The sequence below is a fragment of the Achroia grisella genome, unplaced genomic scaffold (genome assembly GCF_030625045.1).
Source record: "Achroia grisella isolate CSIRO2021 unplaced genomic scaffold, CSIRO_AGI_Agris_v1 utg900, whole genome shotgun sequence".
NCBI lineage: Eukaryota > Metazoa > Arthropoda > Insecta > Lepidoptera > Pyralidae > Achroia > Achroia grisella.
The window spans coordinates 3158122-3176152 of NW_026713059.1; the positions used below are offsets into that span (position 1 = coordinate 3158122).

The window sequence follows — 18031 nt, forward strand, 5'->3', positions numbered from 1 at the left end:
GTATATAGTGCCATGGTACCGGGGAGAAAGGGTTTGTGTTAGTAACATGGACTGTTGACCTTATTGCTAGCAGCAACTATTGTAGATTGACCTCCACGCGAAGTCACTTGCAGTCAGGTATGTCAGCCTATGGTGACGATTTCCAGAAAAACCGCATGCTCGTCAACTTGCTATGGTACTTTACTAGCAATGTGCCCACCATCTCTCCTCCAAAAATCATTGCTAACTGTCGAGGACATGGTCATAGCAACACTTGACGAAATGTATCATATCACTTTGTTTGTCTGTTAACGGTGCTTCCATCACCGTAGAGTGAGTGAGAAAAATTACACAAAGTTTTTAGTGCGGGCCATATTTGAACTAACAACCATCAACGGCGGTCTAGGTCGCAGCAGTAAACCAAAAAAAATAATAAAGGAAAAAAGGCATTAAATGAAAAAAATCTGCAGGCATCAAATACCAATTTTATTAATAATATTAAGATTACATCTCGTCTATCTTACAGTAAACATAACCATAGACAGACGATTCGGAGTACAGATATTATACACATCATTTTAAGACTAGAAAATAATATTTCAAGAAAAAATGTAAATTAATTTTCAGTCTTTATATACAAATTCAAATATAAACTAGATCATTAGATACTTGGGTACCTGATTTTGTGAAGTCATGGCAAGCAATATGCAATCATCATATACAAAATACATAATAAGAAATTATTTATATGAAGTGCAGAATTAGCAACAAAATCTTAAAAACTGTTTATCTTTACTACGAGTATATTGTTAAAAAAATTCTTGTCTCATTCAAATCAAGTTTTTGCAAATAAAGCAGTGCGAATATCTGTCGATCTACTCTGGATAATAGTAAATAGTAATTCTCATAAATTCGACATTGAACTAGCCGTTTAGCACCTTTGTATACACATTATAATCGATTTATTCGTTTGTCTTATTTACATTTCAAAAGAACAGTCCTATAATGGATTGAATGAAAACAGTCATTAAGATGAGGCTAGAGTAGACCTGTTAATATCAATAAAGTGGATATAGCTTCTGATATTATTTAAAACAAATATCACTACAAGTATACAAGTTTTTTTACAACTCTATTATACACCATGTATAAAATTATGTGTCGAAAAGCTTAGTATGCTATGTATTTATATATCTAACTTAAAGTGTGATAAAAACTTTTTTCTTTGCCATTACATGGGCGATGATGACCCAAAGGGCAGTTCCCCATACAGCCTCGACGAGGTATATACCATGAGTCCTCATTATAGGGATGCGCCAGTGGAAGGGGAAGAGGCGAGCGGCCAAAGAATGTCCCACGTAGAGAACGATGGCGTTGAGGCCTGGGGCTCGGAAGGGCCCGCCACCCCAAGTGCGCCACACGTCAGTGAATGTGTAACAGACGCACAACAACACCAGGCAACACGCTGATGTCACCAGTACAAATGATATGGACCTGTAAAAGAACATTTTCATAACTTTTTTTTTATCTTATGATAATGGAATGGTACATTAACAATATACGCTAGCGAGGCATCAGTGGAGAATGATAAGATGAGCATGAAGTTAGAGGTTAGTTTGCCCATTGTTATTAAATAACCGGGAATTAACCAAGATAGTTTCCAGGGCGAATCACGTGTAGGTCGACCTAACATAGTACATTGGTACATTGCTGATAATGATGTCACTCCTCCCCATTACTAATAATCCCCTTCCCCCACATCTTTACTGTTAAACTATGCAAGTTGAAGGTCTACTGGAAAGTGGTAAACGTATCTATGGTCCCTTACTATCCGCTGAAGGAATGCAGGTAGAATTTGACAGTTTTTTTTTTATATTTAGAATGGCATTTTTAATGTAACAAGAATATCAAACAAGCTGACTACCAACAACAACAACCAAGTAGCCGTTGTCTATATACATGAAGAGAGCCACGGATATCAATCACGTCATCGTGTGAAGTCTGTATTCATCGTATATATATATATATACCTATATATGTGTTCATATATAGGTATATATATATCATATTTTTATTTATATATATTATTATACAATCAAGATCCTCATCTCACGAAAAGGCAACACAAACAAACAGATGTTTTAGGAGACAAAGTCTTGTCAAATTATCTAATGCTTACCATAAGTTTTTATTAATGGGCACGATCCCATGCTCCCTGGAGAATCCAGCAAGGAGAGCTCCAACGAGAGCGAACACCACTCCAAAGGAGAGCCAGCGAGAGATGCGAGACTTGTGCGATCTCTGCAGCAGCACTGTCACGCCGGCCTGCACTCCGAGCAGAACTTGCACTGCTGACGTCAGGCATCCTACCAGTATCAGGACAAAATTATTGAAAGCCATAACTTTAAAATAAATATTAGACTACTAGAGCAACATGTAGAAAAGAGTATTATATAACCGTAGTTTATGTCTTATATTAAATATCTATTAATAATATATTATTAATATATAAGTGGTAGAATAAAAACAATTATGACATATAAAAGTTCTTCAAAATTCCTTAATCAAAGAATCTAATCATTTTATTTGAAGAAAGATTATATTTCAAATTATGAAGGACTGTTAAAATGAATAAATGCAATAATAAATAAAAATAGATTTCTAATTAATGCACTTAGAAAATATTCTATTAAAATAATTTAGAGACAATCTAAGCAAAGATGGATATTATCCCTAGGAAAGGTCTCTTATAGCAGCGTTGTGGCAACTATAGATAACTGACTAACTAGAGTATAGATGGACTAAAATTCTTCTCACCTAACAAACCCTCAGGCTCTGTACGAAGTCCGCCGTATATTCTTTTAGCGTCACTATTCTGGAACATATGGGCCTCGCCCAACACAAGTCTGTCGATGTAGCCGGCAGCGCCGCCGCCGCAATCCTCTGCGACCCAGTCGTCATGCTTACCACCCGGGCCCAAGTAACCGCTGGAAATGTAAAATGAATAAATCACATAAGCAGACAGGGGCGGACTAAAGCCTAGATAGGTGCCTAGGGCCTTTAATTTTTGTTCGTAGTACACATTACACGAGTACTACTTTGCTTGGGACTAGATGGCGCTGTGTGAATTGTCCTGAGATATTATTATTACTAAAGGTATACTTACATTGGACAATTAGGGTCGTGCACAGTGAAGGTGATAGTACTATGTACAGCCACCAGTATGACTGCTAGGACCCAACACCACATACAGGCCAGAACATCCTTCAATGCCTGACCACATGAACCCTGCAAGACATTCATATTATTATACTTATATTATATGACTTATTAATCAGTTACATTTTAGTTTCTATATCTGTACAATTCAGGAAGGCAAACAAATCAGAAATCCTAATCAACATAAGAAAAAGGAAAAGTTCTATCTGTGCCACTGCATCAATGTTTTAGCAACCAAGCAGCATGCTTTAGTAAAATGTGATTACGTTGATGAGATTATGCTCTTATCTACGCTTATGCACGGTCCACTCCATGAATGTACTAGAATGGCAGCCAGTAGACACAAATGGTAAGCTGGATGACACCAGCCTCTTAGCCCACTACATAATGACAACGATCGAATAAAGAACTCTGTAATTTTGTAATTTCGCTGCCTTATAGCAGTGAATTTACAGGATAAGACATGATAGTCCTGCGGAACTATAACGCATAAGTAGTATCATGGCCGTCACATATCGTGATGTCCGTGGCACTGTTCACATATAGATGACAATTTCTCGTTATGACAGCGCTGTCTACAGTATAATTAATACAAAATGCAAGTGTTGCTGGATGGCACTGAGTCCGAGCGACGAATATAAAAGTTATCGCAGTTTATACACTTTCAGTGATTTTATTTTTAGAATTGGGTATAATTGATTATTGATAAATATCCAGAGAAAATCTGATTTATATTTCCGCCTGTTATTTGATATCTTCATCATTATGCTTAACGCCTATCTACACTGACGGATCAGGATACTCCTTATGCGACATATATACGACGGTTACCACTTACCATCAGATGGACGGTCAACTTGTACCATTTAAATTACATAATAAATATGACTTCAGATATCACATACCCATAGTTTGTTTGCTATTCCAAATACATGAGAAAATATAACTTAAGACGTGCCGTACTTACCCTCGGTGGAGTATAATATTTAGGTGCCGTCAGTGCATAGAACCCGGCCCCAATCAGGTATGAAACGGCCAGCCTTTGCAAGACCCCAAAGATTCGCAGTTGCTGCAGCATGTTGCGGCCGTACACTGTATTCAGCGACATGCCCAATAAGAACATCATGCAGGAACGCTGCACACCAGAAGAAGATTTATATCAATTTCCGGCCGAGTCATTCGCTCCCTAAATTATGTCCGAGCATCCTTCCTAGAGTTGGAAGGAAATATGGGGAGGAAGGGTGTTATTAGTAATGTGGACTGATGATCCCATTCCTAGCAGTTCCCCCTCGAATCCATGGATCCTGGATGCATTCCTGGTGAATTTGTCACGATGGGCTAACCGATCAGATCTCATGTATATGGACCGAATTTAAAAATACTTCCATCTATTATAGGCAATACTGCATCCGTATTGCACACGGGCATCACCGTGGAATGCTGCTAGTGTTAAATATATGTTATCAGGTAGTAAATGCCTGTGCACTTTAAGTAGATGCCATTATTGTTACTTTTCACACAATATTTATACAACTGTACATGTTTGCATTAATTTACAGAATAGGGGTCCTTCATAAATCGTATTTATCAGTTTGGCGATGCTTGGCTTAGAATTGAATAATGTAGAAATACTTGATATAGAATATTAAACTGTAAAATGATTTACAATATATGTATATAATAATAATATGTATCTACAACTCCACACAAATCTCTATAAATATTAGGAATATGCAGAATGAGTCAGTAATTGTTTCTACCAATATAACGCCCACTAACACGGCTCAATAGTTCTGGTTGAGTCCTATCTACATAGTCTATATACATATATAAAAATACTCTATTAAAGTAACTTAAGACATACATATATTGCTTGTCAACATTATAGTAAGCTTCACTCGAGATCGAAGTAAACCATGCCGCGTCCACACTAGGTCAGTATATCGTACAAATAAAGACATAAATTCCAATTTAACATATTGCGAATACATTGACGCTGACTACTCTATTATCATTAGCTCTATAGAATACGCCACGTAATGAACGATGCGCATATAAAAGCGATCAAATGTTTGTAATAGAGAAAGTACTGTGTGCATCGAGCTATTCGTCACGCGAGCAAAGAATTTCGAATGAGATATTCTGCAATGACGCGTGTGTGAGTAAAATTATATCGGGATTTTATCGAGATTGTGTCTTGTGTGTAATTGAACAGAGATATTTACAACCTTGTTAGTTCATGTACAAATTTATGCGTTGTCTTAAAATATAAGTTTTACTGTAATAATTACTTAATTGACAAAAGTACGAGTACATGGCTTTAAATATTCATTTAAAGCCTTGTACTCAATATAGGTTATGTTTAGGCATATATAACTAAGTGAATAAATTATCTTGAAATTTCAAGTTTGACAAGAACAACAGTAGAGTTTTCCTAATTGTATTCAATAAAGACTGTATACTGAACTGAAATAAAATATATAAAAAACGCAAGTTTAGGCTTTATAGGTAAAATGTATGATGGACGTGAATTGAATTTGTTTAGTTAGAAGTGTCATGGTACTTCTAACGTTGCAGAAGTCTAATGAAGGAAGGACTACTTAGTTCAAATTGAAATACTATAAAAAACTTAGTTATACTACAGTTTACACAGTAATTTGTAACAAATGATATGATCGTGAGAATCATAGCTATATCTACCTAAGTTATTCTTGATTAATAATTTGAAAACTTTTAAATTTATATTTTGACACAAACGCGCATGATAAACACAAGATAATGATAAATATAAGACAAACTCCGTGGTCCAGATTTAGCACAACGCATTAATTGTGATTAGGGATTCAATTCCTCGCATCATACAACTATATACGCTAATATGATTGTTTGTATTATTCTACCTAAGAAATTTCGGTATATATTTACAAAGATAAAAAATCTATAAATATAAACTATTTCTATCAGACGTCTAGTACCCATAACACATGCTCTGCTTAGCTTGTGACCTGTGAGATGGCGTTGTTTTCATTGTCCTAAGTTATTATTATTAGGAAAACCTTGATTCTCAGGAAGAAATAGTTGTTTACGTGACGAAAGAAATCACAACTGCTAAAATAATCAGGTCCTAGTTATAGGTACCTACCTACCTATAGTAAAGCGGTGTAATTAAAAGTGAACGGAATGTTGCGCGCAGAATTTTACTCTTTGATATTTATTTCGCTATATTGTATACATCATATAATCTTTCTTTCTTTCATTTCATATTATTATTATAATGACAAGGAGCTATTAAAATAATAATGTGAAATAGAACTAAAAAAATTTTAAAGTATGACTAGTGGTATCGAAGATTACTCTAAACGTTGACATTAATAAACTTTACCTTTTTATAATTGTAATAGATATAGATATCTCATTAAATATCTATATTACAATTATCTCATGTAATAATCTCATAGTGTTATTCAAATAAACACACATTTCTAATGTGCAATTAGAATTGCCACAACTCACCCTCACAATCTGTAGCACTATCTTCCACCTTGGAACTCCTTTAGCGAATGAGCTTTTAACAGACAGCGGTATACAGACGCCCATGATCCAGAGGAAGGCAGGGAATACCAGGTCACCAGCCAGGAGTCCGTTCCAAGTGGCATGCTCCAGCCACCAGTAACCACCGGCGCCGTCGTTCACGAAGATCATAAACACTATGGCTATTCTGTTGATTAAAAAAACCATTATTAATGCTAACGGGACAAGAATAAAATAAAATATTTATTTATTTATATTATTATTCAGTAATATTTCACATTGTAAATTATACCGAGCTGCTAATAAATTTATTAATACTATAAAAGCACTGTTCCAACAGAAAAGAACGCAACCTGCCCTTAAAAAAATCCAATTGTGTAGGGACTTTGAACTGTTGGTCAAAGAGTTAAAAAGCCTTTCTGCTTTATTAATAATCGCACTGCAACACTGCTTATAAAAACACTGTTAAGTATTTTTATTTTATTTTAATCCCATAATGTTTTATTTTAATCTCATAATGTTAATAACGTGATGTCTGATATCCATATAAATATATTTATATATAACTAGCTGTTCTCGCGACTTCGTCCGCATAGAATTTAACTTTATTTTTCTTATTGCCAAAAAAAATCCCGTCAAAATCGGTCCAGTCATTTCAGAGATTAGCCGGAATAAACAGACAGACAGACAGAAAAAAATGTAAAAAATGCTATTTTGGTGTATGTACCGTATTTATATTCATTATTCTAGTTATTTCAATGTTACAAACAGACACTTCAATTTTATTTATATGTATAGACATATTAGAATTCTGTCAACATCTGAGACTAATATTTTATTATATTTATCAATATTTAATTTTATTTAAAAACCCAATTCAATATAATTTATAACACTCAGGCTGTTTGCCTTTGAGTCAGAGATAAACATACAGAGTACTAATACTAATTGCGTAATTAATAATGTCTCAACTTGAATAATATACATAATAATATGTAAATAAAGTGTTTAACGCACTCTAAGTAATTATAAATCATTAAATTATTTTATTTAATACTCAACAAACTGTATTAGTAATCTAACTATATTATTACGTACTAATATGATAAATACGAACATTTGTTTTTTACGGTAAACTATATTTTCACTGTATTATTATTGATATTAGTATTATAGTAAGTATATGCATTGATATTAAAGCCATCTGAGGTGGAGATAAATGCTATAACGAGGACAGACATACATTGTATATATATGGTATATATATACTTTAAACCACACAGTTGTGGTTTGAATTTATTTTAGGAGATTCAGTAGTAACTTTTAAAATATTCATCAGCGGGAGTGCACTGTTATTGCTATTAGAGGCCTTATTGTGAGCAATATTGCAAGTCAGATCGACCTCCATGCTGACCTTCCTGCAAACCACCTGGTAAAATTGCCGTGACAGCCTCACTAACTTTACTTTATGTTCATCCTGTCATCCTCACTGGTCCCCCCGAGCGTAAACTGTTAGCGCAGAAGAATATCCGCATCATTACAATAAAAATCTAATACATATACATATAAAATTCTCGTGTTAGTTACCATACTTTTAGTTTTCAAAGGGCTTAACTGATTTTGATAAAATTTTATAAGTATATTCGATAGGTCTGAGAAAAGGCGGTTATCTATTTGTTTTACCCCTACGCGATAAGAATGGCACAGTCCAATTTTTTTTATGGGCATTTTCTTATTCTTTTACCAGCTACTCGCCCCGGCTTCGCACGGGTGTACATGCATTATATAATAATTATATAAACCTTCCCCTAGAATCAAGCTATCTATTTAAAAAAAAACCGCTTCACAATCTTTTGCTTAGTTTTAAAGATTTAAGCATACACATAGACAGCGACAGCGACTTTATTTTATGCTATGTAATGATAATTATTCGGCATTAAAAATACATATAACCTCAATTTTCAGCCTACCATAAATGTCTATTTTTTAATAGCGATATTAATTGATATAGCAGAACAACGTTTGCCATCTCAGCTAGTTTATATAACAAATCTCAATCTAATAACCTTCCTATAAATAGAATACGATTCACAACAATTCAATGCTATTAAAAGCTACTCAAATATGGATTATGATTCCAATCCGGATAGCAAACAGTAATTAAGTATTTATATCGATCGAATACAATGCATATATACCCTGATAACGATTTCTCAATAATCTTCTTATGCGGTGTTGTAACAAATGAGTTTCGCAAACCGCTGCAGGCCTATTGAAGCCGTGACCCGACAAGCATATGCGGTTAATTTTTCAACTGAATACAAACGTTCGCCAAACACGTTTGCAGTTGTTACATAGTCTGTCACCGTACAATATATATTAATACTACAAGTAGGTATTATTTATTTTAATAAATGTCTGAATGACCTGTATTTTTTCTACAATTGGAATTGTAACGGTCGCCTTGACTGCCTCGATAGTCTAGAGTTCTAGACTGTACCGAGTCGTAGCGGGTCCGATTCCTCAGACGGTGTAAACATTTGTATTTAGGTATATATTTTTTATGTATATTATGTATAGATTAACAAAAAAAATATCTGAGTAGGTAGGTACCAATTGTTAACAATACATAACACAAGCTCTGCTTAGGTTGAGGTTAGATGGGGCTGTGAGATTTACCAGGGTTTTATTATGTAATTATTATTATTATATCTGTAATCGTAATGCCTTCTAACTTCACGTCAAATTTCAGCCGTTCGTTGAGGCGTCACAGTAGACAATATACAGGCCAAATTAGTGTTTTGGCTAGTATCGCAATAATTTAAGTTTGTTGTTATTGTATATGTACTGTGACGGAGGACAGAGGACAGTTTTAGGCTGGTTTAAAACAAGACACAATCCTTGGTAAGGTAATATAAAGAATATGAAATTACAAAAACAGTCGGTATAAAGAAACTGTAAAACGGTAAAAAAAAACTATAAAAAATAAGAGAAAAAGAAAATAACAGTAAACAACCCAAAGAAATATTAAGACATGCATTAGTATTTATAACATTAGTCTGGTTACCAATATAGGTAAATTCAAGATATTTATGAATAAAAAGAAATAATACTTATCACTACTAGGTACTTTCGAAAATAGAAAATAAGCAATTGGATATGAAAACTTTGAATTACGTGAGTAAATTAAGTAGTTACGATAGCCACTCTGCCGTACAATTTATGACTTTAATATCGATATTAAAAAATAATGTTTGACAATTTTCTTTAAGTCATATTAGTCTTCAATTTCGATGACAATTTAGTCTCTAACTAGGCGATATTGTAACATATATTATACGATAGAAATTAGTTCTATGCCAAATCAGAATGTTTGCATATTATAAAACAAAGTCGGTGCCGCTCTCTGTTCACTTATATCAGAAATACATAGATTTCAAGAGGAAGGTTTATATATGTATTGTATATGCGTGTTATAATATAGAACAAGCCGAAAAATTCAAAGATTTGTAATAAGACCCGTCATGGCTTCGCACGGGATGGATGTTATCCCGCGACTATCGAGGCAGTCTATATGGCGGTAGTAGTATTTTTAATTGTTAATCATATGGTGATATAAAATAATGACGCCATAGTGAATACTAAATAATAGTTACAAACTCACCCTCTGAAGGTGTCTAGTGCCCGCAGTCGCTGCTGTATCGCTAGTTCCTTGTCCCCATATCGCAGTTTTCCAGTTACTCGTATCCGAGACATGATCAACTTCACAATTCCGTACAACAACCATGCTCCAATCAGTACTCCCAATAGAAGGAGCAATGCTGCACAAACAATCATACATATAACACTAATAAAGGAATCGTTATTTTACACTAAATATTTATTGAAAAACAATCGATATGTACGTTGTAGTTATAACACCAAAAAAACACTTTTTGTAATGTCAGAAACGTTAATGCATTTGTATGAAGATTTTATTTATATTACATTCTATAAAAATTCTACCTATTAATCTGTTTCATCATGAGAATACAATGTACAGCTACAATAATAGTAGTTTCGTTAGAATTATTGTACGTAAATCATCATCATCATCATCATCGCAGCCCGGAAGACGTCCACTGCTGGACATAGGCCTCCCCCAAAGATCTCCACGACGATCGGTCCTGCGCTGCTCGCATCCAATGCCTTCCAACGATCTTGACCAGATCATCGGTCCACCTTGCTGGAGGCCTTTCCACACTGCGTCTTCCGGTCCGTGGTCGCCACTCGAGGACTTTAGTGCCCCAACGGCCATCTGTCCTACGAGCTATGTGCCCTGCCCATTGCCACTTTAGAGTCGCAATTCTTCGGACTATGTCGGTTACTCTGGTTCTTCTGCGGATCTCCTCATTTCTGATTCGATCACGCAGTGTAACTCCGAGCATAGCCCTACCATTGCCCTCTGAGTGACTCTGAGCTTGTCGATGGGGCCCGTAGTTAGCGACCACGTCTCTGTTCCGTAAGTCATCACTGGCAACACACATTGGTCGTAAACCTTCGTCTTGAGACACTGCGGAAATTTGGACGAAAATATATATCTGAGCTTCCCGAACGCTGCCCATCCGAGTTGGATTCGACGATTGACCTCTTTCTCGAAATTGGATAGGTAATCTGGATAGTTTGCCCTAAGTATACGTAGTGATCGACAATTTCGAGTGTAGAATCTCCGATTTTTACGGTACGTAAATAGTCATTATAATAAAATTCAAGTCCGATTACAAATAATTATTTATTACACAGAAATTATTATTAACTTATTAGACAAAAATAAAAATTTCGCACACTAAAATTGCCATCGCCATGTATAATGGCGGACTTAATGCGAAATGGCAATCTCTACCAGTCAACCGTCGCGCTGATCAGAGATAATAAGGCGGTGCAATTTAAGAACTAATATTAAAATATAAAATACAGAAAAATAATATGTATATACCCATACAAAATATATAAGCTGATGGTTTAAATATAAATTAAACTATAATAAATATACATATAGTCTCATGGAATATATCTTCAGATAGTAATTTGTCTGAATACCGTTATAGAAATTTCGAAAATATTCACGGAAGGTTCTTTTCAACGTGAATTTGGTTTGACATCTTCTGAGACCAACAGGAAGTGTATTCCAAAGATGCAATAGTCAATGATTGAATAGAGAATTTAGGACGATGAGAATGAGTATACAGCAGGAGATTAGAAGAACAGATAATTATATAATAGTCTCATGTATGTTATGCCGAACTGAAATAATGTTCGTCACTGTATTAGGTAATATGGTTATCAATTCATGAGCAATTAAATTAAAACAGGATTGCAACGTTGCAACTGAATGGGCAACAAGAACGGATAAAATAACGGTATTAATAGCACTATTACCAAATTTTGCAAGTTTATATTGTTATTAGTTTTATATTCATGACTGACAGCACGCCAATTACGACTATTAACTACATAATTTAAAGTATTCATTAAAACGATTATTTATACCCCTGGTCATTAGGCCGAAAAACCGACACCAAGAAAATGTCAGAAACTACTGATCTTGATATAATTTATATAGAACTGCATTATAAATACAAATTATTTAATTTAAAAAAACCTTCAATATCGGTAAAAAAATTATAATGAAATCATAAAACAAATTGTATTAAATTTAGAACCTTTCTCCTCCTTTGAGGAAATCAGTTGATATTTACGACACGCGTGAAAATTATATTTATAAAAATACCCGAAAAACCAGTATCTACAAGCAGGAAGATGATAATAAAACAAATAGTAGTAATCTGCTCATTGTTTATATAGTATCCATTGCTTTTGCGTTTATTTAAAACAAATAATTCTAAAGTATTATTTAAACAAAACATACTTCTGGTCGACTTTTCTAACTGATTCATCGACAACGGTGTCTCCTACTTCATTCATTCATAACTTAAGAGCTACGCTCTTATCAGTAGAGCTCTTGCCACTTTCCGCGATCTTCCATCATGCTCTTTAATTCTTGATGGTGCCTCCTACTACGTCGGATTAATATATACTGACAATGTCTCTGTCTGTCCCACCTGTCATAATACTAGTGAAGGCATTACTAGTAGATACTAAGTTCACAAGATAGTAGTACCACCGATAAGATAATATTAATACTAATATTTAAATGTAGATCTAGACATAAGAAAGGAGCATTATAAGAAAGTGAATTATATTTCTGATTTCTACAGTTTAAAGCCAACATCTGCAAGAGATAAATGTATGCAGTCGAACGGCTTGCATTACAGTGATTGCACTTATCTAACCAGAGACATTTCGCTTTAAATTATACCGGTTTTATTTTTTCGTTATCTCATCGCGAAACTACATTTCCTTGAGAGTTGCACCCGTTATATAACTAAAATAAAGATTGAGGAGGATTAATATTACTTTTTTGTTTTAAACAAACTATTTTAAGTATTTGTAGTGACAGTTCATACGTAACTTTACGTAACCAATCTCCAATCAACTTTAAATAAGACATAGTTTTAATTACGACTGCATTTTTTGTTTCCTTTGTCCATGTTACCCAATACTGTCGCCAATTATGAACCATTTTTTTTTATTTATTTCCGTTCTTTTCTTTATCATTATTGTCACAATTAAATTCGTTTCTTTTTAAGTATAAATTACTAGGTTATGACAATTTTGGAAAGTTAGTGAGAGAAAGAGAGGTTACAAAGTATGTACCTAGTCATATTTTCAAGAATGTACAGCGCTTCAAATAAAGTTAAAAAATCTTTAAAAAATGAAGGAAAATATTTAAATATTAACGACATTCGTAGGTACTTCACAAATAATTCAAAATTGAAAATGTACACCCTTCTTTTTGCGTTGTGGTTTACTAAAGAAGAGAAAATTATTAAGAAACTTTGGACATTATTATTTTGAAGACTATTTTGTTACAGTTAAATTTTTTTTTTGTTTAGTAATGTAGGATTTGAATGGTAAAAGAAATTTTCTAACCTTAAATGGGTCGACTTAAATTTATAACAGTAGTAATTGTGCTATTATTTAATAATAGGTTCATGAGTTATGTCGTTAAAAAAAATTTAAGCAGCAGGAGTATCTATAAATATACTTTGATCATACTTCTCTCTCTCTGTAGTCTTCTTTAACTAAAAGAGATGTTGAGTTACGGAGGTAGATTTTATACGAAGACGTTTGAATGGTCACCTTTATTTTGAGCATTTCAGCCGCCAAGCAGCTTCCTTAGTATTCCGGTTACATAAAGAACGTAATATCACATGAAATTCTCGGACATCTCATTATTGTCTCCGTATCTCCACTTCAACATTATCAATCATCGAGATGAACATATCGAGATCAAGATAAAAGTAATGTATTATATGTATTAGAAATGTCATTCAAGTGCATTGTACATCTAGCAACCGAACTGGTAATGTTAAGTACTCAAAGATATTGATCAAGTAAAAATAAAATAAATTTCAATAATTATGAGAGAGTTTATGTTATTAAGCTTATTTGTTATAAGCTATGTAGCGAGTACTGATATACGGGTAGATCCTCTAGTGTTAATTAAACAGGGACTGGTGAGAGGTCGAAGAGTTACTGATGGTGAATATTCGGAATTTTTAGGAATTCCATATGCTAATGTTGATTTGGAAAAGCCATTCGGGGTAAGTTATCTTGCTACAGTATTCAAAACTTGAGGCTATTGTTTTAACTTATGTATATTTTATATAATTTCAGTACGTGTGTTTGTTAGCTGAACCAATTTATATGAATTTGTGTGTTCCTAGACGGTTGTAGTATTCATATTGCAAAATTTTACAAGTATAATATAATAGTAAATGGTTTTATATAATATTTATTTGACTACAGTTTCCACATTATTAGTAAATTTAATTAAGATTAGTAATTTTATATCACGCTAAGAGAAAATGTTAAATTTTCAGCCTTCTCAAGAAGTTTCTCAGTTCGAAGAGGAGGTATTCCATGCCTACGATGGTTCAACGAAATGCCCTCAATCTTACATTTTACCAAGTAGACAAGATAGCGAAGAGACATTAGACTGCCTAAAACTCAATATTTATGTACCCTATAAAGCTGGTTCAACTAATCCACTTCCTGTGTTAGTATTTATTCATGGTGGAGTGTTTGGCTTTGGGAGTGCTGGAGAATATCAAGTTAAAAATTTAGTAAAGCATGATATTATAGTTGTCACAATTAATTATCGATTGGGGCCTTACGGATTCATGTGTCTAGATACTCCTTTAGTACCAGGTAATCAGGGACTTAAAGATCAGCACGCAGCATTACTTTGGATCCGAGGAAATATAGCGTCGTTTGGTGGCAACCCTTACAATGTTACACTTTCAGGACAAAGTGCTGGTGCGTCTTCAACACTGTTACATTTATATTCATCGAAAGACAAATTGTTCCACAAAATTATAGCTGAAAGTGGGACACCACAAAGCTACGGAATGTTCGTTAATGGAGATATAGATGCAGCTACAAAAATAGCACAACATTTAGGGTTAAATACAAGCGATACTGAGGAAGCTATAGAATTTTTAACCAACACACCGCATGCTTTGGTGACCGCAGCAGCTACAGTTTTAAATTTACAACTCAGACCATGCCTAGAAAAATCATTCAGTGGCGTTGATAATTTCATAGAAACTGATCCTTTTGCACTATCTAACGAAAACAAAGTAAGAAACACACCGGTTCTAATTGGCCATACAAGCCAAGAATTAGGTGCAGACAATGAGGATTATTTTGATAGTGATCCTTTTTACACAAAATTAGCCAATAGCTTTAATATGAATGAGGAACAATTAAATAAGGCTGCATTGAGTATCAGGCACTTCTATATAGGGGATTCACCCGCAGAAGAATTGCTTACAAGAATGGCAGATTTCGAATCTGATTTTGTGTTTAATCATCCAGTTCAAAGAACAATTACTAATTTATTGACTGAGAAGGCTCAGGTTTACCAATATGTATTTAGTTATGTCGGTGATTCTGACGCTGAAGGCGCAAGGCATTCAGATGATATATTTTATTTATTTAATTCAGCAAACGACGCACCAGTTACTGATAATGATAAATTAATAATTGATCAAATAACAACTATATGGACTAACTTTGTTAAATATGGGTAAGTCTAAAAATCCGATGGTTATTGTGAAGTTCGTTGTAATAATAATAATAACAGATTTATGTGTCGTCATTTACAATGGCGGTGCCAGACATTATACACAAATGCTTACTAAGTTGCGATGTTTATGAGCATATGTACAAAATCTAAAGATTGACACTTGTACTTTACCGTTTCATTTCAATTTTAAATATGTAGATAAAGTCCTGTACTAAGTGAGTACTATAAATACATATATGTTAACAAAGCTGACAGTTTTTCAGTGTGATCTTTCAAAATAATACAAATGTTTTTAATGTATGTTTCAAGGAATCCCGCACCAAAGGCTACGGACCTTTTGCCAGTGACTTGGTCTCCGGTAACAGAAGACACAAGGCCGTATGTGGTTATTGACACCAACATTCGGACTGAGAGCCGAATATACAACGACAGGATGGCCTTCTGGGATCTCTTTTATAATATATACGGGAATTACAATAAACTGTTAAGAATTTGTTACATATAAAAGCTTAGAAATGGGTTGCGTTAGAATTATATATGTATAAAATTTCATGTTTATTTGTTTCCTAGTTACCAATGATATTATATTTATATGCTTAATATGTAAAATGTCCAGCAATAACATACAATGTCAAAGTATTGCTAAAAGTCGTAATCTCTTTTTGGAGTGAATATAATGTCCAAAACGCTATTATTATGTATTATTTAATATAAATAATGCTAATTATTTTATTTTATTATTATTATTAAATGACATCATCAACATTCCTGTAGACCAGAATAACCATCAAGTTGTCTAGTTTTTTAGTAATTGATTACTGGAAATACCCCAGTCAGTTCCTATACCTACAACAACCACATGATAAACCCAATAAATTAACTAGAATATATATTCGTGTTGTTAACACGAATATACTGTCCTAAAAACCTGATTATCTAAAAAATTATTAAATTAATATGTGACTAATATCGGGAAATATTTATCGATTGTAAAATCTAAAACTTATAAGGAAGATGCCACAACCTTAAACTATAGCATAGCTTCAACAATGAAACATATTCATAATTTTCGTTAGATCCCAGGATTTGTACGGTCATTTAAGTAAATAATAATTTCTAATTAAAATTAGTATGTATGGAACGAGTTGCTATTGATAAATGAAACAAGAGCATGGTGTAAGAAGTAGTATGGAGTAAGTAGAAGCAAGTACCTCTGCTCCTCTTATTTAGATATAAATGATGGTAATGGTAAATAATTATTGTTTAATATATAAGTATTTCGTTTCTACAGAAAAATTATGCATATCACTTTCGAAGTTCGTGTATCTAAGTATTACGTAACTTTTTAATATACCTAAGTACTTAAGATTATATAACAAATACAATTTGATAAATTCTTAGGTACAGAATACATTATACCTATTAGAAATAAGATATACCTACTCGTAGATATCGTTTATCATATTATTATATATCGCAACAGTTTTTAATAATTATTAATAAAAGCCTGTTTAAATAAATTAGATCACTTGTTAGTAAAATTTCTTATTTTATTGTGAACTTTTACGACCAACTTATGGATCGAGTGCCACCAAACGGATGGGACTCATCAAGTCAATTAGACGATACAAAAGATTTGGAGCAGTAAGATCTATGCTCTCGTCGCATCCTCATATATCCCGCCCACTAAATATTGGATACAGAGGTACAAATTAGTTTATTGCATCTTCAATTCTTTAATATGTTTATATTACGTAATTGGAATGTCAAACGAGCTGATGGTCTACTTGGTAGTTTGTAGTATAGCTATAGATAAGATAATGTATGTATGTGTAATACATAATTAGTACCAGGGATATCATGTTATCATGTGATTTCCGTAATATCATTTATGTATTGCCATCACGGACTAAGATATCATACTCTGTAATTCCACAGACTAATCGTACCCCTCAACAGAAACACAGCTTACAAAGCAAGCTGCTTGGTGATTGAAATAAGTTCTAATCTATTAAAACAAGTTCTAACTACGGTTAAATCTTAATACCTATATACTCTTAAACTACTTATTATTTACCTATTGACACGAAATGAAATAGTATCTTAATC

General features: G+C 33.5%; 2 protein-coding genes across 2 annotated transcripts in view; one reads left to right on the forward strand and one right to left on the reverse strand.

Moving 5' to 3' along the window:
- Positions 1–879: 879 nt before the first annotated feature.
- LOC131853216 (heparan-alpha-glucosaminide N-acetyltransferase) overlaps positions 880–18031 on the reverse strand; it is a 29856-nt gene continuing 12704 nt past the window's right edge. Inside the window, exons 4-10 of the mRNA XM_059204048.1 lie at positions 10394–10550; positions 6712–6916; positions 4166–4333; positions 3146–3267; positions 2797–2966; positions 2159–2345; positions 880–1473 (exon numbers count right to left, since the gene is read on the reverse strand). Coding sequence (XP_059060031.1) covers positions 1179–1473; positions 2159–2345; positions 2797–2966; positions 3146–3267; positions 4166–4333; positions 6712–6916; positions 10394–10550 — 1304 coding nt within the window. The 3' untranslated portion in view covers positions 880–1178. The remainder of the gene's footprint in view (positions 1474–2158; positions 2346–2796; positions 2967–3145; positions 3268–4165; positions 4334–6711; positions 6917–10393; positions 10551–18031) is intronic.
- LOC131853212 (juvenile hormone esterase-like) lies at positions 14253–16427 on the forward strand. The gene is made up of 3 exons (XM_059204045.1): positions 14253–14435; positions 14715–15922; positions 16232–16427. The coding sequence occupies exons 1-3, from the start codon at positions 14253–14255 to the stop codon at positions 16425–16427; spliced, it is 1587 nt and encodes a 528-aa protein (XP_059060028.1).